This window comes from Hemicordylus capensis, chromosome 9, assembly GCF_027244095.1.
Source record: "Hemicordylus capensis ecotype Gifberg chromosome 9, rHemCap1.1.pri, whole genome shotgun sequence".
NCBI classification, from domain to species: domain Eukaryota; kingdom Metazoa; phylum Chordata; class Lepidosauria; order Squamata; family Cordylidae; genus Hemicordylus; species Hemicordylus capensis.
This window is the reverse complement of record NC_069665.1, coordinates 27,977,778-27,995,473: the sequence shown is the minus strand read 5'-3', so window position 1 is coordinate 27,995,473 and position 17,696 is coordinate 27,977,778. Positions and strand designations below refer to the sequence as shown.

At 47.8% G+C, this 17,696-nt stretch overlaps 1 protein-coding gene across 1 annotated transcript; it reads left to right on the top strand.

The window, feature by feature from the left end:
* The first annotated feature begins 1,156 nt into the window (after positions 1 to 1,156).
* On the top strand, positions 1,157 to 8,601 carry HSBP1 (heat shock factor binding protein 1). The gene is made up of 4 exons (XM_053271065.1): positions 1,157 to 1,519; positions 2,810 to 2,876; positions 3,748 to 3,915; positions 5,457 to 8,601. The coding sequence occupies exons 1-3, from the start codon at positions 1,475 to 1,477 to the stop codon at positions 3,882 to 3,884; spliced, it is 249 nt and encodes an 82-aa protein (XP_053127040.1). The 5' UTR covers positions 1,157 to 1,474; the 3' UTR covers positions 3,885 to 3,915; positions 5,457 to 8,601.
* Positions 8,602 to 17,696: the final 9,095 nt, after the last annotated feature.

Genomic DNA, 17,696 nt, shown 5'->3' with positions numbered 1-17,696 from the left:
ATGTAGAGTGGAAGAGACAGGCAAGAGGCCTTGGGAAAATGTTAGCGGCCTCCAACGCCTCTGCATCCTTGAGATGAAATGGACCACACACATGCGAAGAGGAAAGCAAGCTCACCAGAACAGCTCAAAGGAATTAATGCCCTCATAAACTGGTGGTGATCAAAAGCAACACAGTAGAGACCTCTTTCTGCAGACAGAACACAGTCTCAAGGATAAAAATCCCCCTGCATGTCAAATGTTAATGCTGGATCACCACAATTCCTGGGTTTTTGTCCCCCAGTGTGTTTCTCTCCAATATTTTTTCACAGTATCATCATGTCATTCAGTCCTCCAGAACTGCTTTCCACAGCGACCTGAAGACGGATGCCAATTCCTGCAGACTCCGGGCCCGTCCTGGTTGCAATGCACATCCTCTTCTCACAACTGTGTGCCTTTTTATTTGTTTAAAGCAAAACTTGGTTCTTCTGTTAGTATTTGTTGCTGTTGTTGTTAAGCAGAAAGGCTCTCTGTATGTGCACAGAAGCAACTGGGGGCTGTTTCTCAGCTTTTCCAGTGCATTGGAAGCAGCAGGGATCAGGGTGGTGTGTGTGTTTGGAAGGCATTCATGCCAAAGGCTGAAATCCTGCCCCACTCGTGGCAAAGCGCCCCCTGCCATAGAAGTGGGGTGAATCTGGATCTGGCACTGTGATTTTTTTAAAAAAAAAATTGGGCAAAGTTCCCACTGAAACGCAAGGCAGCCAGAGCCTTTTTTGCCCTGAACGCCCCCTAGTGGAGCAGCTTCCGTTCCGCGGAACTAGAAAGCTTTTTCTGCCCGGGCTTCCGTAGTCTCCATTGGCACTTCCGGCCCCGTTTGAAACGGTTTGCAACGCGAAGTGCGGGAATACGGGGAAGCGGGCTGACCATAGAGATGCAGATGCCTAGAACATGCGACCGGAAGTTCTGTCCTCGCCAATATATGTTTTTCTTTTAAAACAAAACACCCTGTACTCTTTGTTTTAATTCTCCCGGTATTTACTTTTCCTCCCCGTCTCCAGAAATTGATAAAAGCGACTGCAGTGCATTCCCCATAATGCCGCGTTTTGTTTGTTCAGGGAAAAAGCCCCACCCACCGGATGTGCTTTAAAAAAAAAACTACACCACATTTCCCAGAAGGCATTTCCACCTCCCCTCGCCGAAACTTATTTGATTTGGAGATATTTTTGCCCTGCTTTCCGACCCACACGGGACCACACAGAGACTTCCTAGGGATTAAATGTTAACACGCCTTTAAAAGTCCCCCGGAAAAAAAACTTCACTGTGGCGCCGGACTGCAGTTCCCGTGACGCCTCGCTCGCTCTCGCGAGAACTGCCAGGAAGTCGGCCAGGAAGGGAGGGGAGCTCGAGGCCCGGAAGAGCCGTGGAAGAGGACGGGCCTGCTTGCTTGCCCGACTGAGGGAGCGGAGCCGGCGAGCGTAAGGCCAAAGCGGGGACGGACATGGCCGAGACGGACCCCAAGACCGTGCAAGACCTCACCGCTGTGGTGAGGCGGCTGCGAGGGCGGAGGAAGGCCCGAGGCCTGCCCACCGGTGTTGCTATGGCGACGGGCGGGAGGGAGGGGACTGGCGTGGCCATGGGGGCGGAGCGCGCAGGGGGCGTGGCCGGCGACCGTGGGGGCGGGTCTTGCGGGGTTGCCATGGGGACTGCCTGGCCTCTGGTGGGAGGGGCCTCCTGGGAGCTACTTGACCCAGAGTTCGGTCCTTTTTATATCTGGGTATTTCAAGAACTGATTGACTTGAGCAATTTGATTGATTTGATTTGATTGATTGATTTCTATAGCGCCCTTCCAAAAATGGCTCAGGGTGGTTTATATTAAAATTGTAAATTTTTTTTAATTTTTTTTTAATTTAACAATTGTTAATATAAATGAAATTTAATTAAAATCTTTATTTAAAGCCATTGCCATCTCCCATGCAGTATGAGCTGATGCCTTTCAGCATCTTCCTATATCACTGCTGCCCGATAGAGGTTCCCATAGTCTGGGAAACATACCAGCTGGGATTCGAACCAGCAACCTCTTGCTCCCTTGGCAAGTTACTTCCCCACTGCGCTATTTATTGGAGGAGGAGGAGGAGGAGGAGGATCACCTTAAGTGGCCCAGCGGGGAAATGCTTGACTAACAAGCAGAAGGTTGCTGGTTTGAATCCCTGCTGCTACTACTATGTTGGGCAGCAGCGATATAGGAAGATGCTGAAAGGCATCATCTCATACTGTATAGGAGGAGGAGGCAATGGTAAACCCTTGCTGTATTCAACCAAAGACAACCAGCTGTGCATTGGAGCCAGTAACCCCCAAACGTCTTTTATTTCAGTTATTCCATATAAGCGATATTTCGTTGTTTAAAAAATGTGTATCTTCCTAGCAATCTTCATCATAGAATTAGGCAGACTTATGGGAGAGAGGTCTGCCAGTCATTAGCCATGACTTTGGATGGAGCACCCATGTTTAGAGGCCATGGGCCTGTATCTCGCAGGTGCTGGGGAGGAACAGGAGGTGGCTATTGTCTCCATGCTTTGCTTGGGAGCTTCCCAGCGGCATTCAGCCAGCCCCTTTTGGAATCCAGGTGCTGAACTGCCCCTTTCAGGGCTTCCCTGCCGCTAGCCTCTTTATTTCCCAGGCTTGTTAAGTAGGTGGAGACTCTTTCCAATGGGAGGTTGGTACTGAACTGGATGCCTGCTCTGGATGAAGATAAAGCAGCCTAGGAAAAGGAATTAATTTCAAGCACTCTCACTCTATTCCTGTTCAAAGCTAAACTCTTTATTTTCCCCATCAGGTGCAGACATTGCTGCAGCAGATGCAGGACAAGTTTCAAACGATGTCTGACCAGATCATTGGCAGGAATATCCTTTTGGTTTGCCATCTTGTAAATCTAGTTTGTTTGTTTGTTTTTCCCATGATACCCTGACTCTTCCTCTGAGTAGCCCAGAGCAGTGTACGTGGTTATGTTTATCCTCACTGCAACTGTGTGGTAGGTTAGGCTGAGAGAGAAGCCTAGGTCACCCAGTGAGTTGCATGGCTAACTGGGGATTTGAACTGGGGAATGTCAGTCCTGGTCCACATGTAGACTCCTAAAAGCCGCCCTGAGCCTTTTTGGAGGGGCGGTATAAAAATTGATTTTATTTTTTAAAAAAGTTTGGTCACTGAAGAGACCTCCACCTTGGAGGTTGTAGCATTGAAATCTCTGGGCTCTATTGAGAAAAGTCCTCTGTCTCAGAAGAGACATTTTTGGTGGCCTCTTCCCGCTTTGGGAACACTCCCCAGAAGTACCAGAGACCTGAGTATGTTCAGTTAAGTCCTTAGAGACATGTCTCCTAAAGCAAACATTTAATGATTACCACTTACTTGGCATCCAAGTGTTTCAAGTGCATGACCTCAGTAATCCTTTCAACCGTTAAGGAAAAGTGGATCAATATTGCAAATGGGAGGCTTAACTGGCAGGGCAAAAGGCCAGTTCATGGCCAAGCCAACGTCTGGAGTCTTTTTAGTTCAGGTCTCCTAGGTACTGCATTAGCTCTTCTTCAGGCATTGGGCAGTCCTAAACTTGCATTTATATTTGAATGAACCCCACACTCAAACCTTTACTACTCTTTCCTCTCGGGGCTGGGTCCAGTTCAGTGTTTCAGTAAGACCTGGTTCCAGGTTCTCTGGTCGGATCGCGCCCTCCGGAAGCTTCATTTCTCCGGCTGCTCTTTTTCCTTACCTCGGATTCACTCGACGACATGAGCTGTCGCATCGACGACCTGGAGAAGAACATCGCCGATCTCATGACGCAAGCTGGAGTGGAGGAGCTGGAAGGCGAAAGCAAGGCCGCTGCTAACAAGACTTCCAGTGGGAGTGCCCGGGAATGACGGCAGGACTGGTTGCTACCAACAGAACAAAGTGGGTAGGCCCGTGAGTCTAGAGCTGAGGCTACCACCTTTGGGCTGCTGAAGGGAAGGGATGTGCACGGAACCGGCGGGGTTAAACCGGCGAGTCCTTAAAAGCTTGTTGGGGCGGCAGCATACCTCCCTGCCGTCCCGTGCCGATATTTACCAGATGTACCTGGAAGTAGGAACTGCAGCCATGCGTGTTACTCGCACACACGTCGCGCGCATGCACCCGATGCACGCATGTTGTGTGCACGCGAGTGACATGCACAGTCGCAGTTCCTACTTCCAGGTACATCTGGTAAACGTCAGCATGGGATGGCAGGGAGGGATGCTGCCACCCCGGCGGGCTTTTATGGACTCGCGCGTGGGGGGAAACGTGGGGATTGGGGGGTAAGTGCCCCCACCCCTGCCCTTAAAGCCATCCCCCACCACCACCTTTGAGCCGGCCAGGGTTCGAATCGGTTTGGAGGCCCGTAAAAGGGCCTCCAGAGCGGTTCGTGCACATCTCTACTGAAGGGTTCTGAGTGGCCTTCAGTTGCTGGGAGGGAGCCAGAATTCGGTGGGCTGTGCCCCCAGCAGTACCACCATTGCTGTCCGCCCCGCCCCCCTTTCTTTCTTGTAAGAGAAGAAGAAGGAGAGAAGAGAAAAATCAACAGGCAGATAATCCCCGCTAAAAAAAGCAACAGCACTGAATCCTGTGTTCTTTTAGGCCTGAAAGATCAATCAAAAGGTTCTGGTTGAGGCTAATGTCTTCAAATGCTGGGAGAGTGTGTGCTTCTCTCTAGAATAGGGAAATGCTGAACCTAAGCAGGCCTCCGCTTATACAGTGCCTGGATTGATGGCTCTCATTCAGCGCCTTTGGAAGAGTGGCGTATAAGTTTAATAAATGGAATAATTATTGGAACAATTATTGAAGCGAATTGATAGAGAATGCTTAGTCCTGCAACACATAATTAAGTTGTGGGATTGACTCCCACAAAACATAGTGATGACTCCTGGTTGTGGAGGAAATGGGTCTCTCACGGCCACTAGCCGCGCGAGCGACGTAGAATCTTCTCCTACAGAGTGGTGTGCTTCTGAAATACCAGATGCAGCAGAAGGGCACAGCCTCCATGTCCTGCAAGCACCCAAAGCTATGCTGCTGGAAAAAGCTTGCCGAACAACGCAGAGGGGTCCAGGTTCAATCCTGGCACCTCTGGGTGGGACTGGGAAAGGAATCTGCAAAAGCCACTGCCTGTCAGTGTGGGCAATACTGACCTAGAGGGCCAGTAGTCTGACTACAAGGAGGCAGCTTCAAGTGGTCATATAGATGATCTGCTCCAGCAAGGTAGTTCTAACCAATCTAATGAATGATCCACATTTCTTAAGTACTCTTCCACATTTTGAAAGTGGCTGCTTTCCGACCTCCAGGGCACATACTCAAAACATTTTTTAATTAAAAGTGTATTAGACACGGGCTTTTTAAACATCTCTTACAAACACCGGTGGTTTGCTCTGGAATTGTTCCACTTAATCTGTCACTTATTAACATGTCTTATTTCTCCTCACCAGCTTGCCAATAATCAAAGATGGGTGCTGGAAAGAAAAACCTTTTACAAGCCTACAGGGTGAAGACGACAGCATTTTTTGTTCCCAGCTACTGTGTGTAAAAGCATTTTTCTATGGCTATAGAATTTGCATTCTTAATGTACCTTGTATAGATAGTTTTGGATCAATTTCTATTCTGATTTATTGTGGGTTTCACACACTTTTTTGAATTATCACGTTCTATAAACTTCAGTTACTAAAGCAGAGTTTGATGACATTCTACTAAAAATACTAACGTTTGGGTGGATTTTTGTGAAGTCACACTTTTTAAGATTTCTGTTTAGTCGTTGCCTTTTGTAAATCTATTTACTTGGGTGGCTAAAACTAGTACTTTCTATCAGCCTGAACCACAAATTTGTCATAGGTTTGTGAAGTACTTTTGTGGAGTTAAGCACGAGAATGGAAATGTTGTATTCTAAAACCAGTCATTCTACATCGCTCTATTAGTAAAGGATGTAAATCTAACAAGCAACCTGCTGTAGGGATTCAGTTGCCATGAGCCGTAACTCTTTTCCTGTGTTTTTTATATAATCAGTCTCTGAACTTCATTTCAGCTTGTGCTTTTGGACAGACAGTATGTTAAGGTTATAGTTCAAAAAACATATAGCCCTAGAAACAGGGTTTTGCTGTGTGAGCAATTTCCCCGAATAACATTACAGCAACTGTCTGCTTGGAGTGACCATCATGACAAAATCCAAAAACCACATAACTGTAATGCCTTTATTAAAGTGTGCCGTCAAGTCGGTGTCAACTCCTGGTGACCACAGAGCCCTGTGGTTGTAATGCCTTTATTAGAGCCAATCAAAATGTTGCATAATGAGCAAGCTTTGGGAGTTCACAGGAACTCTTCTTCAGGTTGGATGTTTGCTTACTGCTTTAGAGGGTCCTAATAAAGGAATTATCGACCTATAGTGTTGAGGGCTTTTTCCCCTAATTTTACCATGGGTAAAAATATTTCACGGAGGTTATGAGATAGCAGAGTGCCATGGATGAGTGTGGGTTGGCATGTTAAGGTCTAGGTACTGGTTGCTGTACTGCTAGTGTACATTTAAGTGTTGGCAGTTACAAACTTCTTCAAAGTGTCTAAATATTGTTTTTGTTTGGATTTTCCTGTGGCCCTTAGCGCTAGCTTATGAAGCAAACCCGTTCTCCTGCCCAGTTGAATCTCGGCTGTTGGAAAGCAGGCCAGAGACAAGGAACCAGTACCTAGGTGCCACTTCAGTGCATCTGTGGCCTCAGAGAGCCCTGCAAGTGAAGAATCCAATATCAGACAGACTTGGTCCAGAGGTGGAATGTTCCAGAGTAGCGTGCTACCTCTTGAAGTTCTCTCCCTTCCAAATTGAACACCAGTAATCATTTCTGCGGGTGCCCATGCAGAGAGTCTTCTAAGCAGTTCTCGGTGCCCTGCTGCTTGATAAAAGGATCTCGAGATTTGGGTGCCAGGGCACCCCTGGCAAAAGAACAAGAGGAGAGTGGGAACTTCTACCTTGCTCTTTAAAATGAGATGGAGGGAACTAGTAGTGGGATCAAGTAGCTGATCTTCTTTCTCGGGCTGCCTTCTTCCCAATTCTGGTTGCAGTGATGATGGGCTGGGGGATGCAGCGACCCTCACAAATCCACTGGAGATCAGGGGGGGTCCTTTTGGTAGGGGGCCTATACAGGGCTTGGTGAGGGAAGGAACACCCTTGCAACTTCACCCCCACCCCTCTTCAGGTGCCCCCCTGCCCTCCATGGGGCTCCCACCCCACAGTTTGAGTGGTCAGGTGAAGGTCTGAGAAGCACTAAAGAGGGTGTGCTGTGGGTCGAGTTTGGATCCTGGCAGGACACACAGTAATGTGGGCTCTTAAAGGCCAAGCCACATTTGCACAAGATATGTAGGACCTTGTTAACACTGTCTAATAAAATTGCTGAATATTATTCTATAATAGGTCTGTAGACGGAGTTCATGCTTTTGCCACATGGTCACTTTACACGCATACGCCCCTCTCCAGTTGTGCCATTTGTGGAGCAGATGGCAATTACTCCGGGGTAGATCATGCCATTGCCACTCTTGCTTAAGCCCTCAAGGCCACATTGCGTAAGCTGTTTTGACACTGGTCATACAACGACGAATACAACGGATATTTATATTCCATTTTTCAACAAAATTCTTAAAGCGGTTTACATAGATATAAATCAAATGGCTCCCCGGTCCCCAGAGTGCTCACAGTCTGAAAAAGAAACATAAGATCGACAATAGCAACAGCCACTGGAGGGATGTTGTGCTGGGGGTGGAGAGGGCCAGTTGCTCTCCCCCTGCTAAATACAAGAGAATCACCACTTTAAAAAGGTGTCTCTTTGCTCAGTTAGCAGGGGCCGATTTACCTCGGATGAATTCCTCCTGTACATTCTTCATCCACCATCCTTGAACCTTCCCAAATGGAGCTCAAAATGCCTTCTGTGGAGAGGGCCATCCCATGCTTGAGCTGTTAAATAGCCAGGTCATCATGTGAGGATTGATCCTGCCAATTATCAAGTGTGCTGTCAAGTCAGTGTCGACTCCCGGCACCCACAGAGCCCTGTGGTTTTCTTTGGTAGACTACAGGAGGGGTTGACCATTGCCTCCTCCTGTGCAATATGAGATGATGCCTTTCAGCATCTTCTTATATTGCTGCTGCCCGATATAGTACCAGCGGGGATTTGAACTGGCAACCTTCTGCTTGTTAGTCAAGCATTTCCCTGCTGCACCACTTAAGGTGACCCCTGTAGTACCATTGTTTTATTCCCTTTGACTAGGAGCTGAGCATTCAGAAAAGCAAAAAAGGAGGAATTGTCATCTGGGACTGTGAACTACAACATAGTCATGAATTTTATAACCTCCGTCTTGTCTGAAAGACACTTAGGCTGATGTTTTGGAAAACAACTCTGTCTGTTCAGATCACTCGTCCAACAGCACATTAGGGTGATGTGTAGACCGTTGTTTCTCAGCGTAGCAATTGGTCCAGAAGAAGTTGTGTTAAGACAGCAGAGGGAGATTGTAAAATATGAACTCTGTACCCAGCCAGTCTCGGACTTCCTGGTCCCATTGTTAAAATTGTTTAATAAAGTTGCTGGAATGATTCTAAAACGGGCTTGGTCTGTGTGTGGAATCTGTGCTTTGTAAGTCTTTCTCTAAATACACCTGATGAAAATCAGTTTGGCAAATTCGGGACAGACAAAGCAAAGCATTTCTTTACACTGTGCATAAATAGCTTATGGGAATTGGTTTCCTCAGGTCCTTTGGCGATGGCCACAAGTCTGGATGTTTTACAAAATGGGACTGGAAGGATTTGTGGAGGAGATCTGTCAACAGCTATTGCCTGTGATGGCTGGATGGAGCTTCCATATGCAGAAGCACTGTATCTGAGGGAACAGCAAGAGAAGTCTGGTGCTTCCAGGTCTGCCATATGAGTTTTCCCAAAGCATCTGCTGGGCCTCCATTGCAAACAGGAGGCTGAGTCAGATGTGACTGGTTACATCAGGGTTCTTTATCTGTTTTGAAGCAGCACAGCGATGACTAGAGAAACTATAATAAATGACTCATTACATTGTGAGGGGGAGGACTTGGTTGTTCCTCCCTCCCTCCCTTAACTTCCCATCATTCTATATTATTTTCGGAACGTTAAGTCTTTTGCCAAGAACTGAGATAGTGGAAATCAAGGGTGAAGGGGGATGTTTATGCTTTCCAAGCAGGCATAAATACAATGTAATGTGCAAACTCCTTTAAGATACAACATTTTGCAATAGGAAGATACTGAAAGGCATCCTCTCATACTGCGTGGGATGAGGCAATGGTCAACCCCTCCTGTATTCTACCAAAGACAACCACAGGGCTCTGTGGGCGCCAGGAGTCAACAACGACACGACGGCACACTTGGCCTTTAACCAAATGGGTACGCCAACTCAGTTCTCCTTCAGTGAAGATAACTGACTAGTGTTCTGTTTGAACTTTGCTCATTGGCATGGAAGGAGGAATATGGCTAACTGGAGATAGGATTGGGAAGCTCGCCCACGTTTGATCCTTTTAAAAGGCAACGTTGCAAATATTACGCTACTCAAGTATTAAAGTGCATGCAACTGAGGAGGGCAGCCTCTGATTTTACTCTCTGAATATTTCAGAGGAGCAAATCAAAAAGCCATCTCTGTCCTCATCAACAGAATCGCAATTTCGTCTTTTCTCTTGCATGCAGCGCCTCCCCCTGCCTCCCCCCAGATTAAAAGTTTGCAGCTGCTGTTTCTCTCCTTCCCAAACTGTCAGCTGAAGTGGAAAGAGCCAGCAAGGGGTTGATGGAAACCAGCCAACATTAACAAACAATTCACTTCAGGCTTCTACTCAGACCTGATTCACAGCCGCGTGTGCATCACTTGATCTCCAATTATTCAGAGCTGGATGGCTCTCGGCTGAATGCGTCAACTGCCTTCATTAACACAATGCTTTCCAGAGCTGGAAAGCTGAAAGTCCTCTCGATCAGCCGGGATAAGCTGAAACATTGGCTCGATGCATTTCAGCCCTGTTCTCATGACAGATGCCAGGCGGATGAAGGTGGCGGATCAGGGCAGCAGCTTTCCTCATTCCAGTCATCACATGTTCATGTGTGTCATGAAGGAGAGGTGTGTCAGGGAGGAGAGCTGGTCTTGTGGTAGCAAGCATGACTTAGCTAAGCAGGGTCTGCCCTGGTTGCATATGAATGGGAGACTTGATGTGTGAGCACTGGAAGATCTTCCCCTCAGGGGATGAAGCTGCTCTGGGAAGAGCAGGAGGTTTCAAGTTCCCTCCCTGGCAGCATCTCCAAGCTAGGGCTGAGAGAGACTCCTGCCTGCAACCTTGGAGAAGCCGCTGCCAGTCTGTGAAGACAATACTGAGCTAGATGGACCACGGGTCTGACTCAGTATATGGCAGCTTCCTATGTTCCTATGTCATGCACTGGCTTGGAATCACAGTATCCAACCATCTCCCTTAGAGATCTGGTCCGGGGAAGGAAGCCATAAGGCCCCTCTAGTACATGACGGGTCTGATTGGTGATTGCTGGCAGAAGGGACAGCTGCTTCCTTCTTAGTGATGCTCAGCTCTGGTCAACTTTATCTCTCTCCCCCTCCCTACGAAGCATGGCCAACATCCCTACTTCGGCTTCATAGCAGAGTCTGCCCTCTAGTGCATGATCTCTGCACTCCAGCTTCTGTTCCTGCTCCAGTTAATTATCCAGTTGCCTTGTAAGAGGAAGCTTTGATGGGCCACATGTGGCTTTGAAATACGAGGGCTGTACTAGGTGGCGTGTTTACCATTAAGGCATCCAAGAGGATCAGGGGCCTGGAGCACCTTCCTTATGAGGCAAGGCTACAGAAAGATGAAGGGCCGAAGGAAGGAAATGGGAAGTGGAATTTGGATCTGTTGCAGGTGCTTCTGGCTGCAGCAGAAGGCGGTGGTGGATCCGTATGAGGATATCATAACCCTGGGGGGTAGGTCTACCACTGGGCGGCTGTGTGCAGAGGACACAGGCCATTCAGTGGTCCCAGTGACATAATTAGACCACCTAGACTGCGACAGGCAGTCGACAGGCATAAATTCTTAATGTTGTTAATTATGGGCTACTGCCTGATCTGTGTTTGTTAGAACTCTTCATCCTCTGGGTTCCACACAAACTGGATGCAGAACCTAGATGACCTGCATTCCCCTTTTAAATTGGCCCTCTACTCTGGAGTACCCACGCTGTGGACAACCACTCTGGTTTCCAGCACTGGACAGCTCCCTCTTGGCAAATGTGCCTTGCTTTTTGAGTAAATTCCCTTGGCTTCTTATCTCTAGTTATCCGTCAGTCATGTGTGCAGCCTGCTAGATAAACGGCACCTGGGAGCTTCTGGTTATTATCTGCTGCTATTACCAGCTTCCACTTCCTAATTCTGATATGTGCATTTCTGCCTTCCCAGGAGCCAAGAGTGAACATATTTCTTGTTCTAAACGGTTTGGGAATTTGGACACCAAGCTCCAGTCCCAACGGTGGGTACATTCCGGGCTGGTGAGAAGTACGAAGTACTTAACAGAATCCCTGGGGGATCTGAAGATGTTATTAGCAAGCATGCCACTCTGTGTCCTACTCTGTGGGGTTCGTTTAATGCTCAGTACCGATTTTGCACAATCAAGGCACGTCTACTCCCTTCCTCTGCAGATCACTATCACTGACCTTTCATGAAGCTCTGTACCAAGAGCCAGTTTAAAGGTGACACCCCCCGATCCCCACCCCAAAGCTAAGTGGAAAGGTGGGTCGTTTGTTGGGACATTTTAAAGAAGATATTCTATCTAACCGGTGACATTTTGTGGATTTTGAGACCTGATTTTGACCAGGAAAACCACATGCCTGCCACCATCTTGTAAAAAAGCCACCCAATGGCACAGCAAGGAAGTAACTTGCCTAGGGAGCCAGAAGTTGCTGGTTTGCATCCCCACTGGAATGTTTCCCAGACTATGAGAAACACACCTATATCAGCCAGCAGCGATTTAGGAAGATGCTGAAAGGCATCATCTCATACTGCGTGGGAGGAGGCAATGGTCAACCCCTCCTGTATTCTACCAAAGACAACCACAGGGCTCTGTGGGCACCAGGAGTCGACACCGACTCAACGGCACAACTTTACTTTACCTTTTTGCCACCATCAGCACCCTAAAGCATTTCCAGAGGAGTTTCCTCTGCAGAAACCCTCCTTGAGACCGTATCCACAGCTTTCCCACACCAGTGGTTTCCTAATCATGGGGAAGACCTGCTCCATAAAATAACTTTAAACAAGGCAGCTGACTGGTAATTAAAGTATGGAAAAGAGATGATGGAGCACCGGCAAACCCTGCTGGAAGGTCTCTTTAGGGTATTCCACATGCTTCCCCCCCTTCCCCCCTTTTGTCTCATTTCGAAGCTAATTATACATTTGCTGCACACTAAGCAGAAGGCTAAATTAATTGGAAGAACAAAGGCAATTTGTTAAGGATTGGACCCAGGCCACTGACGCTCGTTTCCCTGGCGGGAGGAAGGAGCTCCACTTGAAACAGTTTCTGGGCCGGACTCTGGTTTCCACAGACAAATTAACCCCCATCTACTGGGGAAGAGAGTTCAATAGCTTTCATTCCCTGGTCCCTTAAGGGGAGAGCTGGTCTGGTGGTAGCAAGCATGACTTGTCTCCTTAGCTAAGCAGGATCCACCCTGGCTGCATATGAAAGGGAGACTAGAAGTGTTAGCACTGCAAGATATTTCCCTCGGGGGATGGAGCCGTTTTGGGAAGAGCAGAAGGTTTCAAGTTCCCTCCCTGGCTTCTCCAAGATAGGGCTGAGAGAGATTCCTGCCTACGACCTTGGAGATGCTGCTGCCAGTCTGTGAAGACAATACTGAGCTAGATAGACCAATGGCCTGACTCAGTATATGGCAGCTTCCTATGTTCTCATGTTCCTAAGGGTGTTGCTGGACTACAGCTCCCCTCATCCCTTGCCACAATGACACAAAGCCCAAAGATGGTGGGATTTGTAGTCCAAGGGACCGAAGGCTGGAAACCCCTACACTATAGTGCAGGACATCCCACTGGAAGAATATTCAGAAACCTTGCTTGCATTCTCTCACCCTAAGCTTCCCAGGTCTCTTTGATTCAGTAGCCTCAGCGACAACAGTATCTGGAGTCCACACAAACGTTTGGTTCCTGTCTCCTTGCTTCCTAATCCAGCAGCTGCTTTAATATCCCGCTCATACAAAACTGCCACACTTGTGGGCTGTTTCCCTTCTCAAGGATGGAGTTAGTTTCCCTTCAGATCCTTCTCTTACTACGACCACCACTACAAATATTTATATACTGCTCTTCAACCAAACTTCTCAAAGTGGGTTATGTAGAAAAATAAATAATACATACATTAGATGGTTTCCTGTCCACAAAGGGCTCACAATCTAAAAAGGAACATAAGGCAAATACCAGCAACAGCCACTAGAGGGATGCTGTGCTGGGGATGGATAGGGACAGTTGCTCTCCCCCTGCTAAATTTTTGGGGAGCTGTGGGCCACCCAGGGCCCAGATCTTCTAAGTAACTGGCCCTATCCACCCCCAGCACAGTACCTCCAGTGACTGTTGCTGGTGTCTATCTTAGATTTCTTTTCAGATTGTGAGCCCTTTAGGGACAGGGCTCCATCTTATTTATTTATTATTTCTCTGTGTAAATCACCCTGAGCCATTTTTGGAAGGGCGGTATAGAAATCGAATGAATGAATGAATAATGAATAAGTGCCTAGCAACATCCCTGACACAAAGAACGACAGCAGGCCAGAGTTTCAGGACCTTAGATAGGTCCTACGATGGCTTAATTCAACAGTCCCAGCTATAACTGAGTTGTGGCATCATGAAGACAAAAATTTAAGTGGGCAGTAGTCCACAAAAGCCCGAAATAAATGTTAACTCTTCATTATAAGCCCCGCTGCCTATAGAGATCATCCGGGGAGATTCACCGGTAGCTGCCACCTGCTCATCTGGCAGCTACTTGGGGACGGGCCTTCTCCATTGCTGCCCCAATTTTTGGAACACACTTCCTGCTGAAATAAGAGCCTCCCCATCTCTTACAGGTTTAAAAGGTCTGTTAAGACACATCTATTCACCCAGGCCTTTCATTAGACTTCTCAAATCTATCATTGTTTAAAACCAGTTTTTAATGCTTTAACTTTGTTTTTCATCTGTGTTGTAACCACCCAGAGACGTGAGTTTGAGGCGGTCTGCAAATATGCCAGATCAATCAATCAATAAAAAGGTAAGATGCTACAAGACTCTGTTGTACTGTACATACAGCGCTGGCACCGTGATAACCTAAACGAGAAAATCATCCATGAGAAAATCACTGAGAAAGTCTAAATGAGATGCTGGTACATTCTCGAGTATTTCGAAATAATCTCCCAATATGCACAGCATCATCCAGTCCCTGCTTCTCTCCACCACTAAATCCCTCTGAAATCCAAGACTTAAATAGGCACAGAGGAATTACAGAAGCATTCCATGATACATTTTTCAAGGAAGTGATAGAGCAACTGGGATGTGATCAAAGGAATTAGGAGATGCGAGTTGCATGATTCACAGCTAGGTGGAGCTGCAATCATTCTTGAGACCAAGCTCCTTAGAAAGGGCTGTATTTGCCTTAAACAGTGGTGTGGGGCGGCGGTGGGGTGGGGTGTGGGGTAGAATGGGTTGACCGGCAGGGAGGGCATGTAACCTGTATCTAGTGTAAATAATACATCTGCAACACTCACATCAACAAGAAGATTTACACACCAGGACGTGCTCTTGAACTAAAGGCTCAAATCTCTACCATAAAGGATATTGAGTTGTACATTAAGCAGCTTAAAATAGACCCAGAGAGCATTTCACAGTGATTATGGTAACGATCTCCCATCTGCAAGGAACATTTTACGGAGGGCGTAAATGCTAGGACGGGCGTAGGTCTTGTTGGGAAAATGTTGGTATCCAGTTCTCACTTGATGCCAGTAATTCACTGGTGCTTTGCAAAGTGGCCCTTTCCTCCCTCCCCTCTCCAAGAAGCATGAAGGAGCTGAGCTGGATTCAGAACTACTAAAATGAGCAGGGAGAGATGGGCATTTACACTGACTTGGCTGGGGTGACCAGTTAATAAACATCGGTGGGAGGGGGAAGCGGCTGTGAAGGTTGGATTCACTCCTAATATAGGTAACCCAAAGAGTTGCCTCATCATTCTCAAGCCCCTCCCTCAAGAGTCTTCCAAAGAGCGGGTAAGGTAAAGTGTGCCGTCAAGTCGATTTCGACTCCAGGTGACCACAGAGCCCTGTGATTTTCTCTGGTAGAATACAGGAGGGGTTGACCATTGCCGCCTCCCGCGCAGTATGAGATGATGCCTTTCAGAATCTTCCTATATCGCTGCTGGGAAACATACCAGTGGGGATTCGAACCGGCAAGCTTCTGCTTGTTAGTCAAGCGTTTCCCCGCTGGGGTGCCTCGATTTAAATTTGTTGTTTGACTGACAGCTCTCACTGGACAATCACCGCAAGCCCTACCTGGAGATGCTGCGGCCGGGAAGTGAACCTGGGACCTTCTGCATGCAAAGCAGATGCTCTTCCGTTGAGCTACAGTCTCCTGAACTGAATGGCAGGAAATGCCCACTGAAATGCATGGGCTCCTCCCCAGTGGCTATAGGAATGCATGGAATTTCTGAATGGCCATCTGGTAATTCAATGCATTCCATGGCTCTTGGACCAACTAGTCCAATTTTTTGTCTACTCTGGCGATGGCTCTCCAAGGATCCAGGCAGGAGCTTCTCCCAGCCCTACCTGGAGATGCTGCCAGGGAGGGAACCTGGGACCTTCTGCATGCAAAGCAAAACCTTCAACCCCCCAGCAGAACCTTCACTCCCCAGTGCCCACTTGTTGATGCAGGGAATGCATCAGGTGGGCATGTCAGAGAGAAAGCAGACTGTCTAGGTCCAACTACTGTCCTTTTAAAGAGCATCACTAAAGGGTGGCTATACTGTGAGTGGCAGCAGATGGCACTCAAGTGCTACACATGACACATACAGAGCCTCCCAGGAAAGTGCCTTTATTTCTGAAGACTAAAAGGGGGCGGGGGGGGGAGAGACATGTTTCCCAGCTTTGCCACTACGGCAAAGAGCCGGCATATTTTACTTCCAATTCACAAAGAAGGGAGAGGAAGCAGCGCACACCGACACACCAGGCAGCCAGAGAAAGGAAGGCGCAAAGAAAACAAACACATTAATGAATAGAAGATAACGCTGAGCAGAAAATGCTACTTTGAGAATCTGTAAAAGAAAAAGGTCACCTAAAAGGAACACCTTTTTCGAAAGTGAAGAATTGCTGGCCTCTCATCTTTCGCAAAGAAAAGAAATTGGGCGAAGGAAGGAGGCAGAGGAGGCGGGAAATATTTGTGAAGAAATAATGCGGGCCCATTCCTTCTTAGCCATGCAATTTGATAGTCAGGCTGAGCTGAAATAAGTGGGAAATGTTTTACAAACAATGTCTCCCCTTGAGAAATAGGCCTCTCTCTTTGACAATTTTTTATTTCGGGGGGGGGGGTGTATTTCCCCTGGGGGGGTTACACCACAAAGAGAATGTACCCCTGATAGACACTGGCAACCTAGCCACCTGACAGTCATGCAGCAGCACTGGGTATCAAAGCCACTCTTAGGAAGCATATCAGTATCCCTTCCTAATCCAGGTAACAATGACATCGTTGTCATGCAGCCAGTTGGATTTGGCGAAGTGATGACATCACTGTGGACAGACCAAGTAAGTCCAAACATTTCGAAAGGTATTGCCCTCACTCTGAACTAGCTTCATATGTCATCGGTGACATCATCTCATTGGCTGTGTGGTGACATCACCGTGACCAGGAAGAAAGGCTGTTTTTGCAGACCAGAAATAGTGTGATAAGGACAGCCAGCTGGAGCTGCAAACATCTTCGTGGGGTGGGGCCCTTTGGGGAAATCGTCAAGGCCCTCTGAAAGCATCTTAATGGCACCACAAAAGTTTGCTGAGGAATACTGAGTTCAGTCCCATTGATTCATAAAATGCTGCTTGTGCAATTATCCAAATGTCAATCCGTTGCTGGCTTTTCCCCAATTAAAAAAACACACCAATCAGTTTATAATCTTGTGTTTGAGGCACTGAAAACCAAATTGCTTCCATGCAGCAACGAAGACCAGGCCCTAGTTGTTGTCACGGGAGAGGATCCCATCCTCTCTCTGGGACAGCCCTTCCATGAGGTGAGGTGAGATGGTCACCTCAGGCAGCAGATTTGGGGGGCATCAGCAGGCCAGCAAGATGCTGCCGCGCACACACCATCACCATCAGAGCACTTCTTCAGGGCCAGTCTGGACCAGTGTTCCCTCAAACAGGGATTCCCAGATGTTGTTGACTACAACTCCCAGAATCCCCAGCTGCCATGGCTTTTGCTTGGGGAATCTGGGAGTTGTAGTTCACAACATCTGGGAACCCCTGTGTGAGGGAACACTGCTCTGGACCTTGGCAAGCTTTGCAAGGAGAGCCTCCGCCTTGCAAAGCTTGCAAGAAGCACCAGGAGAGACACGGAGTCGGCTGGCAAGCTTCCCTCCTCCCTGCCCCCTGCATGGCTTTCAAGGTCAGTTTTGAAAGGGGGCTGGCCGCCCCCCACCAGAGCTGTGGGGCAAGGCAGCTT

What these genes read in the sequence shown, in the direction of transcription:
- HSBP1 (XM_053271065.1), top strand. Translation starts at nt 1,475, where the DNA reads ATGGCCGAGACGGACCCCAAGACCGTGCAAGACCTCACCGCTGTG. An exon ending in TGCAAGACCTCACCGCTGTG is followed by an intron (nt 1,520 to 2,809) that starts GTGAGGCGGCTG and finishes TTTCCCCATCAG; the next exon opens with GTGCAGACATTGCTGCAGCA. An exon ending in TGACCAGATCATTGGCAGGA is followed by an intron (nt 2,877 to 3,747) that starts ATATCCTTTTGG and finishes CCTCGGATTCAC; the next exon opens with TCGACGACATGAGCTGTCGC.